The sequence below is a fragment of the Scophthalmus maximus genome, chromosome 16 (assembly GCF_022379125.1).
Source record: "Scophthalmus maximus strain ysfricsl-2021 chromosome 16, ASM2237912v1, whole genome shotgun sequence".
NCBI classification, from domain to species: Eukaryota; Metazoa; Chordata; class Actinopteri; order Pleuronectiformes; family Scophthalmidae; genus Scophthalmus; species Scophthalmus maximus.
This window is the reverse complement of record NC_061530.1, coordinates 13,445,001-13,464,780: the sequence shown is the minus strand read 5'-3', so window position 1 is coordinate 13,464,780 and position 19,780 is coordinate 13,445,001. Positions and strand designations below refer to the sequence as shown.

The 19,780-nt window shown below is 43.1% G+C and overlaps 1 protein-coding gene across 2 annotated transcripts in view; it reads left to right on the top strand.

Moving 5' to 3' along the window:
* The first annotated feature begins 3,780 nt into the window (after positions 1 to 3,780).
* The window catches only part of LOC118287037 (dynamin binding protein), a 40,557-nt gene continuing 24,557 nt past the window's right edge, over positions 3,781 to 19,780 (top strand). The window contains exons 1-4 of one of the 2 annotated variants that reach the window (XM_047327603.1): positions 3,781 to 4,147; positions 14,361 to 14,515; positions 15,011 to 15,133; positions 17,583 to 19,780. The exon at positions 17,583 to 19,780 is cut by the window's right edge and continues 79 nt beyond it. In XM_047327603.1, coding sequence (XP_047183559.1) covers positions 14,371 to 14,515; positions 15,011 to 15,133; positions 17,583 to 19,780 — 2,466 coding nt within the window. In that variant the 5' untranslated portion in view covers positions 3,781 to 4,147; positions 14,361 to 14,370. The remainder of the gene's footprint in view (positions 4,148 to 14,360; positions 14,516 to 15,010; positions 15,134 to 17,582) is intronic. The other variant, XM_035611756.2, reaches the window with a different exon arrangement.

Here is a 19,780-nt window from a genome sequence, read left to right as displayed (position 1 = left end):
ATAAATTTATCAAACCCACTGGCAATTGATTCAATGTTTGATAACCTTGTACACGTTTGGACACCACCATAATAACCATAATAGTATATCATAGAATAATAATATAATTTAAAAAAAAATGCGTTTAGAAAGCTATTTCAGAATTCTAATATCTGTTGAGAGCTGTCTTTATATCTTGCACTTATAATTTCATTGTATGCCTTGCCCAACATTTCACCCTATTCCAACTGTATCTGCTTGTACATTATTGCTAAAGATAATCTATTCAGTTGTTCAATATGATATGAATATGATAGTTTCCCTCTGTTTCATGTGCTGAACCATGAGCTGATTATCCGAGGACCCAAGAAACCAACTGGAACCGGTTGTTATCTGGTGATGCAGTCCTACAACTTCTCGTATCGAGTTTGCATCAATGGGATCATTGAAACAGTTAGATGACACAAGTACACTCTGTGGGCAAACAATCACCGATGACTGTGCTGCTCTTTTCTGGCAGATGATACATACGAACCAAGGTGACGTAAAAAGTTCTGCATCGTCACGCGACCGAGCCTCAGCATCCTGGAGGTGGCAGCATAGGGTTGGGTGACGTCTCTTGGAACAGTGCACAATAAAATGAATGGACATGTTCATCCTCATCACTGGGTGATCAAGTGATGGAACTCTTTTGTTTTGGATTTCTAAATGTCACTGTAGCATAAGCATATGTTAATTTATATGTTACATTCAAAGCGGAGGGTGATCTTGGCGGACTTGAATGCATATGAGCCTGTATTGTCACAGTACGGTGCCTTGACCAGAGAATGATCCCACAAGTTCAAAACAAGTGGCCCTTTGCAAACTGGACCCTGTTAAGAGTGGACTCAACTTTTCCCCCTGTGCCATTCAAAAACACTTGAGAATACAACAATAGCCTCTCTCTGACAAACAGGAAAGAGGAAAGGCGCACTTCACTGGGCACTCTCTGATTAATGAGAGTGGAACCGAGCTTTTATAGAGTCCCACTCAAATAACTTAACAGGACGAAACACAGTTGAAACAAAAGCCAAAGTTTTTAACTTTCAATAATCAATAATCATTAACATCTCAGAAAAGTGTTTTCTGAAATGTCTCTACTTTTTGCTTTGCTGCTTTCAATGCACACGTGACTGTTGGTAACCTGACATTGGCCGAGCAACATCAAACCTACTGTCGTGATTTAAAAACTGAGTCATAATAATCATGAAGTGATTCACTAACCGACATCAGTTTCACTATCAGTCCAATAACTGCAATGACAAATGCCCACAATCATTTTCTTTCTTTCTTTTTTTGTTTAGCTGCCCCAACACGTTGTCGTAGCTGATGTTTCTCAGAGGAAACACAATGGGACGATTGTACCACAGCCAATGTGTTCTCTGCCTGCAGAGCATTATGGCCACGACCGACTGGCAGCAAATATTGAAAGACAACAATAGACCCACAAACTGCCCTTTAATGAAAGTGGCCACTGTGTGAGGAGACAAAGCCAGCGTTTCATACAGGGCCACTGATCTGGAGAGTTCGCAGCTGTAGAATGGATGTGTGCGTGTGTTGATGTGTGCGTGTGTTGATGTGTGTGTGTGTGTGTGTGTGTGTTAGTGTGTGCGTGTGTGTGTGTGTGTGTGTGTGTGAGTGTGCGCTTGCATTTGTGTAAACTTAGTTGGCCAAATGTGGCGTCAATGAAGCCCACTAGTGGTCCCACAGTGCCAGACAGATCCTACACTGATTTACCCACGTGCATTGACTGACAGTGGTGGACCAGGATTTATCGGAAGTTACAAAACAACCACAAACAATTATTTTTTTTTGGTGGCTCATGAAAAGTTGACATCAGCGAAATGATTTTTCACTGGACAGTGATGATGTACTGACATAATGAAAAATATACTTCAATGAAGTATTGAAGTATATTTGACAGATAAATGCAAGCCACGTTGTTTGTTTTTTTTCGTATTATATATTTTACTTAACGATATTCATATTTTTCTAATTGTAAGGGGCATATAAAAAATTGAATATGTTGTAATAGTTTTTGGAACTCATCACATTCACGTACATAGATTTGAATTAATTACGCCTACTTTACTTGTCAGTGCATGTACAAGATATTGACACATGCACACAATCATGTACTTATTTTCATTAATTTATGTTTATCCATTTGTTTTTGCTTCATTGTTGTTTTTGTTGTTGTTTTGACCTGAATTAGCTTCAATTAGATGCCCCATAGACATGACATCTGTCCTTGAAAAAAATACTGATACCAAAAATTATGCCATATTGCAAATTTACTAGAGAATAAACTTTCCAGTTAAAACTAATATGTACTGTATATGTTTAACACAACTGGCTGTCTGGTTGACTGATTTAGCTGATTGAGCACACACACTAAATGCGAAATTGAAGCTTTGAAAGGGAATTTTATGTTTGAAAAGCAAAGCATGTGTGACCTTCCCTGTATCTTTTCGTTTTCCCTGACAACACTTGAAGCCGAAAGAATACAACTGGCTTCCTTTCCTGCTATTGTTCTGCACATACAAGATCACACATGAGGAAGCTGTCATTAATGCAGACACAGCAAAAATTGGATTCAGTGTTGCACACCGCAACGCACAATGACTGTGGCTGACAAAAAGGTTACCAAACATATAATCCCTTATGTAATAACTATGATTTTCTCCCCCGTTAAAAAAGGTTCTCATTGTCTTAATGATATTAAATAAAAAAAGCTGCAGTTTGAAGAAAGCCATGAAGCAAAGGGCTGGTTACACCTTCTGCTGAGTGTCAAAAGGAATCTACTTCTCTAACCCATAATAGCTACCACTACTTCCTTTCCTTTACTCCGGACGTGCTGAGACTTCATCACACATCATGAATTTAAAACAGATTTAATAAACAATAAAGATTTCACGAAATGAACCCTTGCCATATTAAATATGAAATTAAATCAGGAGGCCGTCTTGTTGTGACACAACATAAAAAGATTGAAAGAGAAAATCTCCAAGTTCCAGACACAAATACTGTTACTTCTTCAGACTGCTGTTTGGTCTGGGCAGAGTGGACACAACACGTGCTGACCTGCATTGGAATGACGTAATGAGGAAGCGTTTGAGTCAATGTGTTTGTTGGATTGTGAGCGACATTGTTCCAACAACTTTTTGACATTTTGTAGACCAAACTATTAATTGACAAATTGAAAACAACAACTGGCAGATGAATTGGAGAAGAAAGCAGCCTTAATAAAGAGAACTAAACTTTTCCTGTGAGTTAGTTGGAGCGGCTGCAGTCGTATATGCTCTGTTGAGAAATATCTAATATCAATATTTTTTAAATATATAATTACATTTGTCAGGCTCCGAGCTGTCAAACCACACAAAAACATTTGCAGAAAGAACATTTAGGGAAAACACAATAATATTTTAGATAATGGAAAGGGAGGGACAACAGTTCTCGTTCGTGATTGGACAGAACCCAAGTCTGTGAGGACACTTCGATTTCCTGCCTCTGTTCCTTGCTTGAATGTTAAAACTGCATTTTCCCGAAACTATCATTGTGTTTTCTCTAATGTTGTTTTTGTTTTATAAAAAGTTGTCGTCTTTTAAGAATTGTCTTGTTGTTTTTTTTTTAAATGTAATTCGGTTTTCTGACATGTAGCATTTTGTTGTTATTTCGTGAAACGTTGTCGTGTTTTGACCCTCCGGGGCCACCGTACTGTGGACCCCACCTTCGCCTATTTGCAGTCAGGCAGCAGCCGGGCCGGCCTCGGCGCACTTTGGAAAAAAGTGGGTGTCGTTGTTGTGTGTCGGCATGGAGGAGAGGCGCCTGTCCGACCAGATGACAGCTGAGGCCACGGAGACAGGGTCGTGTCACCACTGTTAGTTTGATTTCATTCTCCCACCGTCAACTCTCCTTCTTCTTCGTCTTCTTTCTTCTTCTTCGCGGCGACATGAAGCCGATGTTCCCCGGGGGGACGGTGAGTCTGTGCGGGGAGGTGTAGCCGCTGGAAGAGTTGTGTCGAGGAGGAGGAAAACCACCACATCACCGGGCTGCAGAAGTTCTGACTTCTGGATTTTAACGACCCGACCACACGTTTTTTCCCCCAGGACCTTCAATCACTTTACAGGTATGAGAAGCAGCAGCAACAACGACAACAACTTTTGACTTTTGATCCTTGTGCATTTCCTCATCTGCCAGAAAGCCGCAAATCTTGCAGGGAGGAGAGGCGTACACGTTTGTTATAACTCATGCATACATCCATAACATGGAAGACCTGGGAGTTATGACACACACATATATTTTTAATTTATATATGATGAGGTTTGTGCTGTGAGTCCAGTGTTTTGTCAGAGCAGGCAGCTTCACTGTGAACACACAGCTGCCAGGATATCACTGACCGGTCACGTGAGATGAATCACTGATGATGGATCTTGACCGAAAAGAGATGAAGACCAAATGATTGTCTGTCTGTCTGTCTGTGTGTGTGTGTGTGTGTGTGTGTGTGTGTTACCTGTGGCTGGCTTCTGCTGTCAGTTGTTCCACTATGAGGTATAAACACACACACACACACACTTGGAGCTGAGGGAATATTCTGGTGTAACACACAAAAACACACACACACACACACACACACACACACACACACACACACACACACACACACACACACACGGGGTGGTCTAGTCATTCTGTGTGTCTGATCTCTTCTGTTCTGGTTAGAGCCCGACTGATGTCAATGTTTGTGGGATGTTTTGCTGGTTCCAATATTAGGGAGTAAAAAAATTTCAGATACTGATATATATATATATATATATATACATATATATTTATGTATATGTAAAATTGCAAATTGTTCATAAGATGTCATTATCAAACTCTTTTGACAAAAGAAAAGTAAGTAAGTCAAGTAAAGGCTTGATATTTTACATCTTCACCATAAACGTTCTTATAAATAAAGGGTAAACACAAATACAACCAAATATACTGTATATAACTAGTTTTCATAGTTTTCAAACATAAATGCAGACTCCCATTGGTATAAAATAATAAATCGCCCTGACTCTTCCATTCTGTTCGGCTTTGTCCAATAGAATTAGTTCCATTCTAATCGATCTTGTGCAGTTGAATTTCACAGATTGTGTGATCAGATTGTAAAGACTAAATAACTAGAAGTCTTAATACAAACATTACAGCGACTGTTTCATGTTGTTAACAGACAGAGAAACGCACCATGTTGTACATTATAATGTGACGGGTCTGTGGACCTTTAAGCTCTGACTGGACTCTGTAGGAGCTGTGTGGGTTTTTTTTCTCAGTCATCCAGTTAACTCTGCCTCTTGGGCCAAAGAGACTGAAGCTTAATTATGTCCATTATGTCGCCGGAAGTCATTTATCCAGATTTAGTGGAACAGTCAGTCAGGTTGTGTGCCGCAAATGGTTGTACGATCAGCGTGGACTGTAGGCTGGACTGGTGCTGACAACCAGACACACTTTGACTTTTTCCAGCATGTTTACAGTATGTTATTATTGTCAGTATGTCATTAGAGGGAAGGGATAGATTATACCCTCACTTATTTCAGGAGGAATCTGCCAAACTCTCTCTGTCAGATGAGCAAAAACCCAAATGTGACTATACTTATTTTTATTATTGCTATATCTTGCTTCACATTCTGTTCTGCAACTGCAAAATTCAACAATGGAGGAAGCTTTTATCTCTGGCTCCGTATATTGTTGTGACATGATATGCGGGCATGTCTGTTGCAGTATGTGTCTTAACACACAATTTTAGTCCTCGAACTTTGGTTTGTCTTCCAATTATCCACACACTGCACTCGGGATATCTGTATTTTTAATCCACTATCATCAGTTTTGTCTCTGGTCCCCTGCTGCAGTGTTGGTGTAATGAGCCACTGTGCTCTGGTACCGGCACAAACGCAACTTAACAGATTTTCTATATTACTTTTGCCTGCAGGGATCCAACCACTGATTTTTAACTGAAAATGAAATTGTACTCTGTTCTGAAAGTGCAAACTGTCTGGTCAGAAAGCTGCTTGTTTAATTACCCTCTAAGCATCAGACAAGTGTTGATATCTTTTTCTCCTCCTGCTTTTTGTGTTTTGTGCCTAGTCAGGATTTTGGATGCACCTAAACATCCGACTTGCTGAATAATTGAACGCTGGCAACAGGGTCCCATATCGGCGCTTGGCGACCAAGAAACATGAGACTTGTGTTTCAGTTTGCAATGTATTACATTACACAAACACCATGCTGTGTCCAGTTGCAGAACAGAATGTGGAGCGAAATAGCGGTAGTAAAAATATTATGCAACGCGGCTTCAGAGAGAAGGAGACGTGGCTCAGATTTTAAAAAATGACAGCATTCCTTACGTTCTTTGCCGGCAGCACAGAATTCATTGGCTCGGCTCAAGAGGCAGGGGAATTAATTTGATTTAAACTACTATGTGAAAAGGGGGAGGGGGAGTTTCTTGCTCATATGAGCATATTGGCTAGAGAGACTCAGAGTTGTACATGTTTGCAAGAAGACAAAACAAGAAAGTGATGACCTTGCAGGGGTCCTTGCTTTAAACAAAACGTTTGTCCAATCAACCAACGATGTCAGAGTCTCCCTTCCCCACACAACTGTCCAACATTTGTATCAAGGGGAATGATTTCTTACGTGAAAAATCTGTAATCCTCGTATCACACCCACTTCACACAGCGATTGGCTGTATGTGTGTGTGTGGAGGTGAGAAAATAGTCAGGATTTGAACTTGTGTGTGTGCAAACTTGAGAAGAGACTGAACCAGAGCGATGTGCAGGATTGTCCCCATTTATGATTCATTGCATCGAGGCTAGAATGATAAGATTTACAATGCGAAGCCGCTCTGTAGATGCTCTCTCTGTAGTTTTGTTGAACGTTTACACCGTTATTAATCTTTATTTAATCAGGAGAGCCATCCATGTATTTTTCTCACATATTTTTGCAGCAGTTTGGGCAGTTTTGCTGAATTCCTATGGGCCTGCATAGCAATCCTCTGTATAGATTATTCCAGGCCAGTCCCAGAACGATGAGAATTGATCCACAAATATGTCAGCAGCACCATCCAGACCATTTAGGAAAACTCGTTAAAGCAGGCTGGGTTTTGCCATCTTGGCAGTCTCTTCCCAATGTCCTCGGTTCACCCTGAATTGCCTAAAAGTTTGGGAAGAAGATGTGAGAATCTGTGTGATCGGGGGGATTTTTCGCTCTCTCTGCGAGCAACGTCATGGTGCGATTCCAGGGGAGAGATCGGTTATGTAACAGCGCATGTGCAAACTATTAGGGCTCGGCCGTGCTTTAGGGGTGCGGCATATCCTCGGGCAACTCTGGGGTCCTCTCGGGGAAAACCCTCTGCCGTCCAAACAGAACCCATGTATCTGTGACAACGCAGCCCTGGCCCTCTGAGCGCAGACATCTGAGCTCTCCTCCTCACTGTGGAAATGTTTATGCGGAGGAGCAGTTCCACCCAGTGTGTGTCTACTTGTGTGTGTGCCATTGATATTCAACATGTGCATGATTGCGAAAGGGAACGAAGAGACAAAACTGGGAGTGTTTAGGAGAGTTATGGAAAGAAAGTCGGCACGGAGTCTTAACGCAATGAGCACATTCCCTGGAGGAGTGCCTGCATGCGCACTGATCTGCAGATATGCCTGAAAGCAAAGTGAATGAAAATGTGGAGGTGGATCAATGGGTGGGCCAAAAAGTGTTTCCAGCAATTTCCAACAATGTTCCAGAAACTCTCTCCCCTGATACAACTATCTAAATACAATTAACTTTTTTTTTGTGTTTGCTCAATCGTTTTTAACTCAGAAATGAACAGAACCACAATCCTCAAATTACACTGAATCATCAACAGAGACACGCTTTGCTGTTTTTTTTTTTTGACTAAGGATTTTGTTCAGAGAGGAGATGAAGCACGAACAAGACACGACTGGCTGCAGGAAGTCAGAGGATTGGAAGATGACTGATTTGAGAGGGATAATAAATGGGCTTGTCCTGCACTGACACTTTTACAGGGCTAGTGTATCTACCACACCCCTTCCAATGTGCCATATGTTTCACATGGGGCCAGTAGGAAAAGTGATAGATAGTCTCACAAGGAGTTTTATTCAAGTTGTCCGCAGATTTTACATTCAAAAACTGATATGTCATCCTACACACAGCCGACATCAATCTGTTTGGGCTAATTTCAGATGGGAGAAAGAGCTCTTACAGTCTCTTCATGTAAGCAGTTTTGAATGTGTATGGTTGATGACAAAATAGGCTTTTGTTTCACCCACAGCAATAGTTTGTATTGGAATGCAGAGTTGGCACATTCAGTTGTACAGTAAAGTACTGTATGTCTGCTCGCTTTTGCAAGCATCTCTCTCCGTGTTTACCGTTCGCATGTTTTGAAGGGAAGAGACGGCTTCACCAAATAATTCAAGTTTGGCATCTTTGGGCGCCTGACTCATCTCGCCAGATGTGTTCTCTTCATCCAGCTGGCTGAGGCCACGTCGCTCTGCCTCATCTGTTTGAAATGCACTTCGAAGGCCGACTGCTCCCCTCACTGTCCTGCCTTTTGGTCTTTGTTTAGAGCAATGACAGTACAGCACAACACACTGCGATACTGTGTCTTTATTTTGAGGGTTTTTAGTTTTTTTGGGAAGATGTAGTTGATCAAGGATCAGTTGAATGCCAAACAAAAGAACGTGCCTAAGCCCAGAGTCAATTAATCCATTTGTCGATTGACAGAAAATTAGTTTGTCAGTTTTCAAGCCAAAAATTTGAATTATTTTCCTCATTATATCTTTTCAGTATGGCTTCATCTTGATCCTATTTGATTATAAACTGAATATCATTGGGTTGTGGACTGTTAAAATAAAAAAATACAAATTTTAGGATGTCACCTTGGACTGTTAAGATATTATTGATACTGTTATTTTGTAGACCAGACGTATAGAGAGTTGAATCACTAATGAAAAGTCATACCTAGTGTAGATTGGACCACCAATCCAGCATAACGCCCTAAACTTATTAATTTAATGTGGTTTGTGTCTGTGTGTGTGCTGAAAGACAAATTATTTGCAGTCACAGAGCATAAAGTTGAATGTTCGTTCAGATCTCAACCACTTCAGGCCGCAGGACGGGGGGTCTGTGAGGCTCTGACACTATAAACACATGGTTTAAAAAACCCACACGACTTGTGTTGACAACTGTCAGCCAGTCGGAGCACTGTTAACCCCCCCCCCCCCCCTTCTCGTTCCCCGTCAAGTGCTGAAACACTAGACGGTCAATAGAAAAAGTGACAGATGCCCCACACAACCGTCCGATGGCCGTCCACCTGCTTTGGCGATGTTGTTCCCGAGGGTAAGCGCTTTTCGGGGGACTCAGCATTTTGGGTGGGAGGACCGCACTGCAGCGCAGTCAACAATCCGTATCAAAAGACATCAGCTGTCATCCAGCTCACTCCAGAGGATTCTGCCAGTCTGTGTCTGTATCTTTGTGTGTGTGTGTGTGTGTGTGTGTGTTGACATCCATGCACAGGGTCGTGCACGTCTGCCGTTTCAGGATACATGAATAGGATGAATGGCACATGGCTTGTGCGTCTGTGCGAGTGTGGTGCTGGCAGGCAGACAGATAATGAGGCACCGGCTTCATTGTTGGCATCAAGTGACCCTGTTCAATAAAAGATAGAGGCCGTCAGCAGATCCCACTTCCTCCAGTCTGCAGCCACAATCACACAGTGTTTTTTTAGCACCCACCCTGCTGTACCTGTACGGGCAGGAAGATCTGAGCTGCCTTACAGCAATGTTTGTGTAGTTACACAAGCATAAGGAAGTGCAGTATAGAGCTCAGCTGAAGGATTCAAGGAAAACATGTAATTGTAATTTGTCTTAGCGATTTAACACCTTACTGCGTTTCTAGTCTTATCGACTGCTTAAAGCACTTTAACAGTACTAGTCACATTCATCTGTTTAAGCAGTCAGAAAAATTTAACAAGATATTACGTTTGTGGAATAAAATCAGGCTTAAATAGAAAAGATTCTGGCGTTATGGTTGAGGCAATAACCGATAACTAATTTTTGATTTTGATGCAGTGAAAAGACAAATCTTTACCCCTTGTGACATGTACAAAAGCCTCCACGCAAATCCACACGCAGAGTTTAATAAAAGGCGATGATGGCTCCGGAGCCTTGTCTCAGGTCGGACAGTTGTTGCTTTGTGCCACTGTCAGCTGTGAGATGTGTGCGTAAAGATACTCTCTGTGTGTGTGTGTGTGTGTGTGTGTGTGTGTGTGTGTGTGTGTGTGTGTGTGTGTGTGTGTGTGTGTGTGTGTGTGTGTGTGTGTGTGTGTGTGTGTGTGTGTGTGTGTGTGTGTGTGTGTGTGTGTGTGTGTGTGTGTCAGCTGTTGGTTTAGCTGTCTGTCGTAATCCTGTTACTTTCTCCAGGACTGTGCCAAGTGGAACACACTAGCCCCAGTCACACTCTCATTCACCCTCTCTCCCTCAAAAAAAACCCCATCATCAATAACCAGTGTTGTTGTATCATGTCATCAGTGTTTTTGCACAGTGTTCAAAGATGATCTAAACGTGTTGGTCTTACTCTATTATCAGGAACACGTTTGACTTCACTGTACTCAGTCTTGATCAGAGTCCCGTTTCTTATCAGGACTTCATAAATCATAATAGAGGAGACACGCCTGATGAGCTCCCCGTGTGTGAAATGTACCTTGAACCTTTCCAGGACGTGTTCTGCGGGTGGTTGGGTCAACATTTAACATTCTTTTCCCCGTTTGACGGATTAATAAAAATAAATACTTTTTTGTTTGAATGTCCACACTGAGGTTTCTGAAGGGATCACTTCTATTGATGGAAGAACAGTAATCTGGTTCCACCTGACGCTGGTAGCATTTTATTTGAAATGTTTCCTCTGCTCCTCCTGACGTGACCCGTTTTTTCCCTCTCTTTTTCTTCTCTGTCCAATCAGAACGGTCTTCGGCTGGTGCTGGTGTGAGTCAGAAAGAGCCACTGTCAAACTGAAACGTAAAACACATGAAGCACAGTACAAAGAGAGGACGAGGGAATGACTCATTCAAGTACTTTTTGTACTTTTTTTAAGAAATTCAGACAATGTGAAACTGGTGTTAGTGGTTTTGGCTTTTGGATCAGAGTTGAGAGCAACAACATCATAGCTCTGCTGGCATGATCCGTGAATATGTTCACGTTTGGGTTTTTTTTCCGTTTTATCCCGAATCTGTAATTCATCTATAATTCTGCTGATTTTAATTTGTGCTGTGGAAATAGGATAGTGGCCCACAAGAAGTAGAATGAACAAAAGTTTGCTGGATCGAGATTCAAACTATTAATTACTCTCGTCCCTTAAGTAGTCCAAGATACCTTTGAGCTGGAGCTCATAGTGCATTCGGAATATTTGGAAAATTTAATCTTCTGACGGGGGCCAATTGCCACCTCACATCAGTCACAACAACTTAGTAAGTTGAGAAAAATTTGGTTCACGAGTCGCCAAGTTGCAGAAACATGGTGGAAAAAGCGAATGTGGTTGATGGTTAAAAACTTTTGATGAATGGTGCAAATGTACATATCGCATTTTGAAAAGTTGTGTCTGGTAATGTCAAATGGAAACTTCTTTTCTTGTGCTAGAGGAAGCAGTGCAACCAAACTAAGAATGTGTATCTATTTGTGTGTTTGTGTTCTTCTTCCTCAGTGTATGAAATCAGACAGTGAGACACAATGTGTCTGACTTGACACCCGTTTTTTGAGCAGTAGCAGTCAGCGGAAGTACAACAAAAGACATTAATTCAGCACTTTGTTGCGTTCACTGCATCAACACAGGCTTGCTGGAACTAAACTATCTGTACGTGGCCACAGCGTCTCTGGAAAACCGAACAGTGTGTCGCCACGTTTTTCGACCGCGAGAGCGAGGTGGTGCCGAGCACAGGGGCCACTGACACACTGACACACCCAGGAATAACACTAAGGAGCTTGTCTGGCTGGATGCGGATCCGAGGATTAACTTCCAAGAAAGCTGCAGCGAGTCGCTGACTCTTTGCAGGTCGCGGCGCTGTTGTCAGGTGGAAAGAGGGTTTGGCTTTTTAAGCTCAGCTGTGCTGGTGCTGGTGGTGCTGGGGGTGGTGGTGGGAGCCTGGAAGGGAACTATCCCATATACTATGCAGGCTGCAATTATAAGCTTATTTTCAGAACTGGACAGGTGCAGTGCAGTTTATAGAAATTATTTTAAAGAAATGTAATAACACTGCAATCCACTAAATGTCAAGAGGCATATACTGTGAACTGCAAGTGGACCAGGTAACCATCACTGATTTTCACTGGAATTTTCAGCAGGACTTAATGTATTTGAATGTGATCTTACTGCTACTTTGTCACACAGGGTCACTTTGACGTTTTCTGTCAATTTTACTTGGCTGGGGCCGGAGCAACATTTGCAGACATTTAAATTTTCACATACACCCCCTGCGGAAAAAGTTGAGGAAAATATCTGAAAGCAGCACAGGTCAGGCTGTGAGTTGCTGGGCAGATCATTCTCACTCACTGTTTAATGGAAACCTTTAATCAAAGATGGGTGTGGATGGGATGTTTTCACCTGTCTGCTTGTCAGGACATGTTTGAATAACCACAGTGTTTGACAGGAAGTTGTTTGGAGCAAAATTCGAAGCCCTAAACAAAACCTCCAGAGTGATGGGGGTTTTTACGTGAACAAAAAAAATGATGCCAAATTTTGACATTTCTTCTTTTCTTTTCATATGGGACATTTTTATTTTCTTGCTGGTTTAGAGTGGGTGGCACACACATGTTTGAAAAATAGTGCATCACCCCCACTTTCCATTAAAATCAATGAATTTTGAAACTAGTAATACTAACTAACTACTAATTTTTAAACAACAAGTATGTAGTTGACCATGAGAGCGTGGTCTTGCCCCCTAAATGGACAGACACCCTGTTTGTGCTCATTGCCTGCTGTTATTCCCAGCCCTCTCATTGGACGCCTCCCTTTGACCTGCATCAGCTAAAGCCTTGGCTTGTGTTTCGTTGTGTGGCGTTAACACCGTGAGGTGTTGAGTTCACAACCTACAACTTAACAGTGAGCGCCAACTTTTTTGTTGAGCCGAACAGCATTGCTTAACCTTCATTGAGAAGTAAACACACACGTGCACACATGCGCACACGCACACTCCTTCTTTCTTTCCTCTGTTAATGCTGGTCATCTGTCCCCTTCTATCTGCCTCCACTTCCACATCCATGATAACCTGAGCCGTGTCTCTCCCCAGAGACTGGTGGAACTGAACTGGGCTGGGGTTCTGCTCCTCTCCCCCTCTCCTTGGCTCCACGGGCCCATTTTAACAGAGGTCCCATTGACAGTGGCAAACTACAGCCCTCTTCTCTCGTTTCCCGTCTCTTTCAGTGTGTCCTTCCACACCTGTGCTTAGCTTGGTCTCCAGGTGATGATACACGAGGGCTGCTGAAATGCCTATTAAGTACAGATTTTTTCTTTTTGCACATGATTTTGCTGATAATTGAAGTATTCTGCAAACAGAGCACACATTTGATTTAATTTGTGTCATGTGAGTTAAAGTGTTGAGTGAAGTTGTTTGTTTTTTTTTCCAAATGAAAGGATTATTCTCGTGTGATAAGATGGAACCTAACATCTCTTGGTATCCTCCTTGATGAAAAATCCAAACATCCAAACAGAGGCTGAAAGCTGTGAAGCAGATCATTAATGCAGTAGCACGCGTGAGAACAATTGCATGAGAGTCACACACGTCACTTGACTACTTTTGCACTGCAACATCTACTAAAACCGAATCGACTCAACTGACTTGACTTGGATGTATGCGTGATATTAAATACAGTGTGTACCGCTGTAGTCACTGTCCACGCGAGGGAGCAGAGAAACAGGAGAAGGACAGAGGAGTGTTGAGGAATGTCCTTCAGCCCTCTTAAGTACAGCTCTTTCTTTCTTTTTTGCTTCTCTCCTTCTTTTGTTCCTCCTTTCTATTGCAGGTTTCTCACGCTCTCAATTCCCCTTTTCATTCGACGATGGCTGCTCCCTCTCTGGGAGGCATCTGTTGATTTGTGCGAGGTGGATGTTGAATAGCACCAGTGTGCCTCATTTAGACACCGAGACACATCGCCTCATTAAAAAGATGTCATCCTCTTCTGTTCACATTTATGCTCCTTAACATCAAAAATTTTTGTTCGACCTTTCATCTTTAATAGTCCCCCGTTCTTCAATAATTTTAATATAAATGTCTCTGTGTCTCTCTCTTTCTGCCTCGACAGGTTATGAGTGATGGAAGCAGGATCGGTGGTGCGTGCCGTGTTTGAGTTTCTCCCCAGTGTCTCTGAGGAGCTGCCACTCTTTCCGGGTGATGTCATCGAAGTGCTCAGTGTGGTGGACGAGTTCTGGTTGCTTGGCAACAAAGATGGTGTCACAGGTAATGTGTCAGGGGTCATTATTACTGTGAATAGAAAATGTTTTTTAAAATATATCTTTGGCCCAGACACACTATGTGCAGGGGAATCAAATTGCAAAGTGCAGAAGTGCACAATACATTCTGGGCAAGATGTGAACCCGACGTGTGTGCGTCATTGTTCGCTTGCTTCCTCTGCACTTGAGGGGTCAAACTCACAGGAATCGCCTTAAGTTTTCCAGTCGCACGTCACCTAAGATGAAGCAGGGGAATCCCTCTGAAAAAGGAAGTGCAGAGGGGAAATAACTGTGGGCTTGTTCAGCCGCTCCTGGAAAACACAGATGATCTATATATACACGTACATCTATGACTTGACTTGTCTGGAAACTTACGGGGTAAAATGTTGACATCTAGAGTTGAGGGTGTGATGCTGTTTTCCTGAGGAAACAAAAGTAGAGGCGTTCTTCGTAGCAGTCACTGCATGTCCTCTGTGCTTTTCCTCTCATGTCTCGTCCTCAGGTCAGTTCCCCAGCACCTTTGTGGAAGAGGTTACCATTCCCAGCACCAAGCCTGGAGACCTTCTCTACGTATGCATCAACGATTTCAGCTCAGCCGAGCCGGGCAACCTGTCTCTGAAGAGAGGTGAGAGATGTTGCATGTACTCAGACAATGCTGCCTTTTTAAAATAATGTAAATCTAATCAAATGTAGAATCAGCTCCGTTCTTTGGCTTTGAACAGTCAGTCACTGTCTGTTCCTGAAAATGAAAACTTTTGTTTGTGCTTTTTGTTGATCTGACCACACGTGCTCGGTTAGATTTTTACCATCCAGTATCCTGAGCAAAGGATTCATTTAGGTCAAGTCAACTTTATTTGACTTGACATTAAAGTTGACTTGACGTAAATGAATCCTTTGCTCAGGATACTGGATGCAACTGGATGTAACTCAAGCCGAGCACTGCATTTTAACTATCTCTTATTCTTACTCTAATGGATCATGTTCTCTCACTCAGCTTAACGCTGCTTGTTGATGTCATTGTGCTCAGGTAAATCGTTTGTTGAGTGTTTTAGTGTCGTTGTGTTGTGTTGGACCTTGTAGCCTGACAGTCACAGTGACTGTTGCCTTGTCTCCACTGCCACAAACTGCAACCGACTTACTCTTGATTCAAATCTTGCCAGTTTTGGGGGAAAAAATCACACAATGTTTTTGTGCAACATTTAGTTTTAGTCGTATTTTTTAATATACTGTACTAGACGCTATTTCGCACAATGGGAGACAAGTAATAGGTAAATTATTTTATTGTCATAGTCTGGTGCTGGGTGAAGAATAATATTAAAACCATATAATAAAACAATAATCCATTAACAAAAGGTACATAATGTAACAAAGCAACCCCTGATTGGATTGATGGTAGTGAATGGAGACAAGGCTCACAGTGTGTTTTTCTTTTCTTTCTTGAAAGGAAATAACTGTTTTAGAATATAAGTATATCAAACAAACGTTTCTAATCCAAAGAAAGAACAACTTCATATAAAGATCAAACCTGTGATGTCACTGCTGTAAAGTCTGGTGGAGCTTCTCTAGAAAATTGATTAGGAAAAAAGGTAAAGGTCACTTGGTGACTTGGTCCACCCAGATGGATGGATGGATCTAAATATCTGAAGATCTAAAGAAGAAACCCTAACCTTACCTTTAGAGTCAAGAACAGAAACAGGTTTGCATTAGATTTTGTATTATTTGGATTGTAGTTTAGAATTTATAAGAACTTGTTTTCTTAACAGTATTTACCTTCCCTATATTTGAGTGTTTTTATGTCATTTCATGACAAAAGTTTTGTCATAAAGGTGCATCTGATCCTGAGAAGTCAGCATTTCGGAAATATACCTTCTTTTTTAGTGATTAACACATTCAAACAAACTCTCCTCTCATTGGCATATAATCTGAATTTGAACTCATGTAAGCTCATGCCTCCACCATGATCAATCAAAACTTCAATTATGAATCAATTATATATGAAAAAGATTGTTTTGAGGCAAACACACAAATGACAAACTCACCTTTACTCACAGCACACAAGGTTAATTTCCAAAACTCTCCACTAGATGTCCCCAGATGCCAAGCGAATACTTCCTGAAGCTAACTTACTGTTCTCTTCTCACATTTTTGAATCATATTGACATGATTACATTTGTTGTAGTGTGTTTTCTTTTCTTCCTCTGTTTTTTTCTTCTTCCAACAATACTCTCAAGGCATACAACACTGATGTCTGCAGCAATCCTTGTCATTTGTAAAACGTTTATATTGTTGTCTGTTAATGGCATTAAAGGTGTAAGTACTAGTTGTGGTCATAGTTGTAGTTACAGTATAGCCATATTTGAAAGTAGATTTTAACAAAATAGTTTTTATGCTGCTGGTTATGTTGGAATATGATAATTTCACAGTGGGAGCTCAAAACTTTGCTCGTCAACAGCCCCAATTATGGCAACAACAATTCATTCTGTGTACTTTTTATAAATTTCCTTATTCTTTATTCAAACCATGGACAAATTTCCTCAATAATAACATCCCAGTATTATTGTACTGTCATAAATAAATAGAATTTCATGGAACTAAGAAAACAAAGGAAATGATCCGTACCGGCCATCGGAGAGTTGACTGAATGTTCATTTCCAGTATCATTTTCCATGGTTGTATTGGCAGTATTCCAGTTTTTGCTCTCAGACACAATGGGGGGTGGAGCCGCAGGTCTTTGGAATGTGACCTCCGTGACTCTTGGCTGACCAGTCAACATTCCCATAATCCTCAGATATATTAGCAGCAGTGCAGAGCTTAGTTGACTTATTGGGAAAAAAAGCAATAATAAAGGCAATGTGAAATAACTTTTGTCATGTTTTGTCATGTCACCTGATTTCAGACGAAAACATCAAGACGGTTCAATTCGCTTATGTCGACATCAGCAAACATAAATGCCAATACCTACATGTCGGTGTAAGGCTCATATTGGTTGATTATAACCGGCCAACTTATACATCGGTTGGGCTTTAGTAGTAATATGAACATTTAATACAATCTTCATTTTAATGTCTTTCTAGGTGATGTGGTGGTCCGAGAGGCAGGAGGGCCCACGGACCTTGGCGAAACATGGCAACGTGGTTGTAATGCCTGGGGCGTCCGTGGTCTCTACCCCACATCGTGTGTGAAGGAGCTGAACCTCTCAGGACGCTCCAGGCAGCTGTCTGAGCGCTCAGCTCAGGCCCAGGCTTCAGAGCTCCCACCTTATGCCCTTGGCCAGGCCCATGCCCTCATGAGCCTCCACGCACAGCTCAATGAGGAGCTGGACTTCCGAGAGGGGGACTTGATCATCATCACGGGCCTGCCTGAGCCGGGGTGGTTCCAGGGGGAGCTAGAGGGTCGCCGGGGAGTCTTCCCAGAGGGGTTTGTGGAGCTCCTTGGTCCCCTTCGATCTCCACAGGAGCCCGTGGACTGCCAGTATATGAGCGATGACCCTCAACAATTCAGCTACGAGGACCCTTATGATGCCGGAGAGGGTACTGAGGAGTGTGTTGAGGAAGGAGAGGTTTTTCTCAGAGAGGAAGAGGAGCAGCGGGAGGATGTAGTAGAAGGGGAGGAAGAGGAAGAGGAGGAGGAGGAGGAGGAGGAGGGCAGTATCTATGGAGTGGCACTGTACGAGTTCCGGGCCATGGAGCCGGGTGAGTTAGACTTTGACGTGGGGGATCGCATTCGTGTTACAAGCACTTTGGAAGATGGTTGGCTGGAGGGGGAGTTGAGGGGCCAACGTGGTATTTTCCCCCATCGTTTTGTCAAACTAGAGGACGACGGCCAGAAAACTGCAGAGGAAACAAATGATGAGGAACCAAAAGAAGACAAGGAGAACAGCTGTGCTTCTGAATACAGCTCAGATCATTTGTGTCCCAACGGGTCCAAGAATGATCCCGAATGGAGGTCGTATGAGGATCACACAGTATGGGACCTGGATTACTTTGAGCAAACCGAAGAGCAGAGGTGGCAAAGTGAAAACAAAAACACCGGGGCTGAAACTAACAGCGGAGCGCAGAGAGAAGGGCGTAACAGGCCTGACTCGCAGCCACGTAGACCTGTCGCCCCGGTACAAAGAGGGTCTGAGGGACTCAGATCCACTCCTCCAGCAAGGCCCAGACTCCCACCTCGGCCTAGCCTGCCCGCACGCAGCCACAGGCACCACAGGCCATCTTCTGGCACAAATCGGTCTAACTATACCAATGGTAACACTCGACTGTTACAGCCCAAAAGAACTCATAGTCTCACCCTGCCTAGCACTCCGTCGGGTTGGTCCAAAAACAGCAGATACCACCAGAGGCCACCAGCGGATGTCAGCAACACCACCAACAGAAGTGCCACTCTTGGCCAGGCATTAATAAACCTCGTTGAAGGCCATAAACAGAAAAAGTTAACACGCCACGCTAGCGTAAGTGATGCAGATATGACGATGGGCAGTGCAGACACACGGACACGTTCCCAGCAGACAGCGCGGGGCTCCAACGGGATAATGCCAACATCTCTCACCTTAGATGCCCTGGCAACCTCAGCCGGTGACTTGGAGGCCAAGCTGTCCCAGCAGCTTTTTGAATTTCAGAAAAGCTTGACACCTTCGTACAGTGACTCTTACATGAGTTCAGGTGCATCGGGGGACGTGTCATCTGTGGGCGACCTGAGCCAACAATCCCACATGTCACGGCACTTTTCTATTCTGGAGTATAGCAATGAAGGCGATATTATCCGAGGCACCTCACATTCCCCTGTGTCCGACCTCTTGCGGTCAAACTCATCTTCCGCGCTGGACAGGCGCAGGACCCTCCGCCCTCCTCCTCCTCGTCCGAGAGTCCTTCGTCCCCCAGCGCCAGCTGCATACAAACCAGCCCGCCCTGCTCCACGACCCCCTCCACGTTGCCCGAGACAGAATACTGCTCCTCCAACCACCAACCCTCTCGCAAGCAACCCCATCTTCTACACCCCGGACGAAGCAGCTGTCAACCTGCTCGACCAAATAGCGCAAGAGGAGGCTGAGTTTGGTGACCTCGCGGCTGCCCAGGAACATGAGATCCAGAGCCAGCTGGAAGCGGAGAGAGAGCTGGAGAGGGAGATGGAGTTGGAGAGTCGGCGACAGAGTGAAGAGGAGGAGAGATACCAGCTGTTGCTACGGCTGCAAGAGGTGGAACACGACATGGAGGCATACGCGCACACAGCCGAGGAACTCCGGGCCATGTTGGAGGAGGAGGAGGAGGAGACGGCC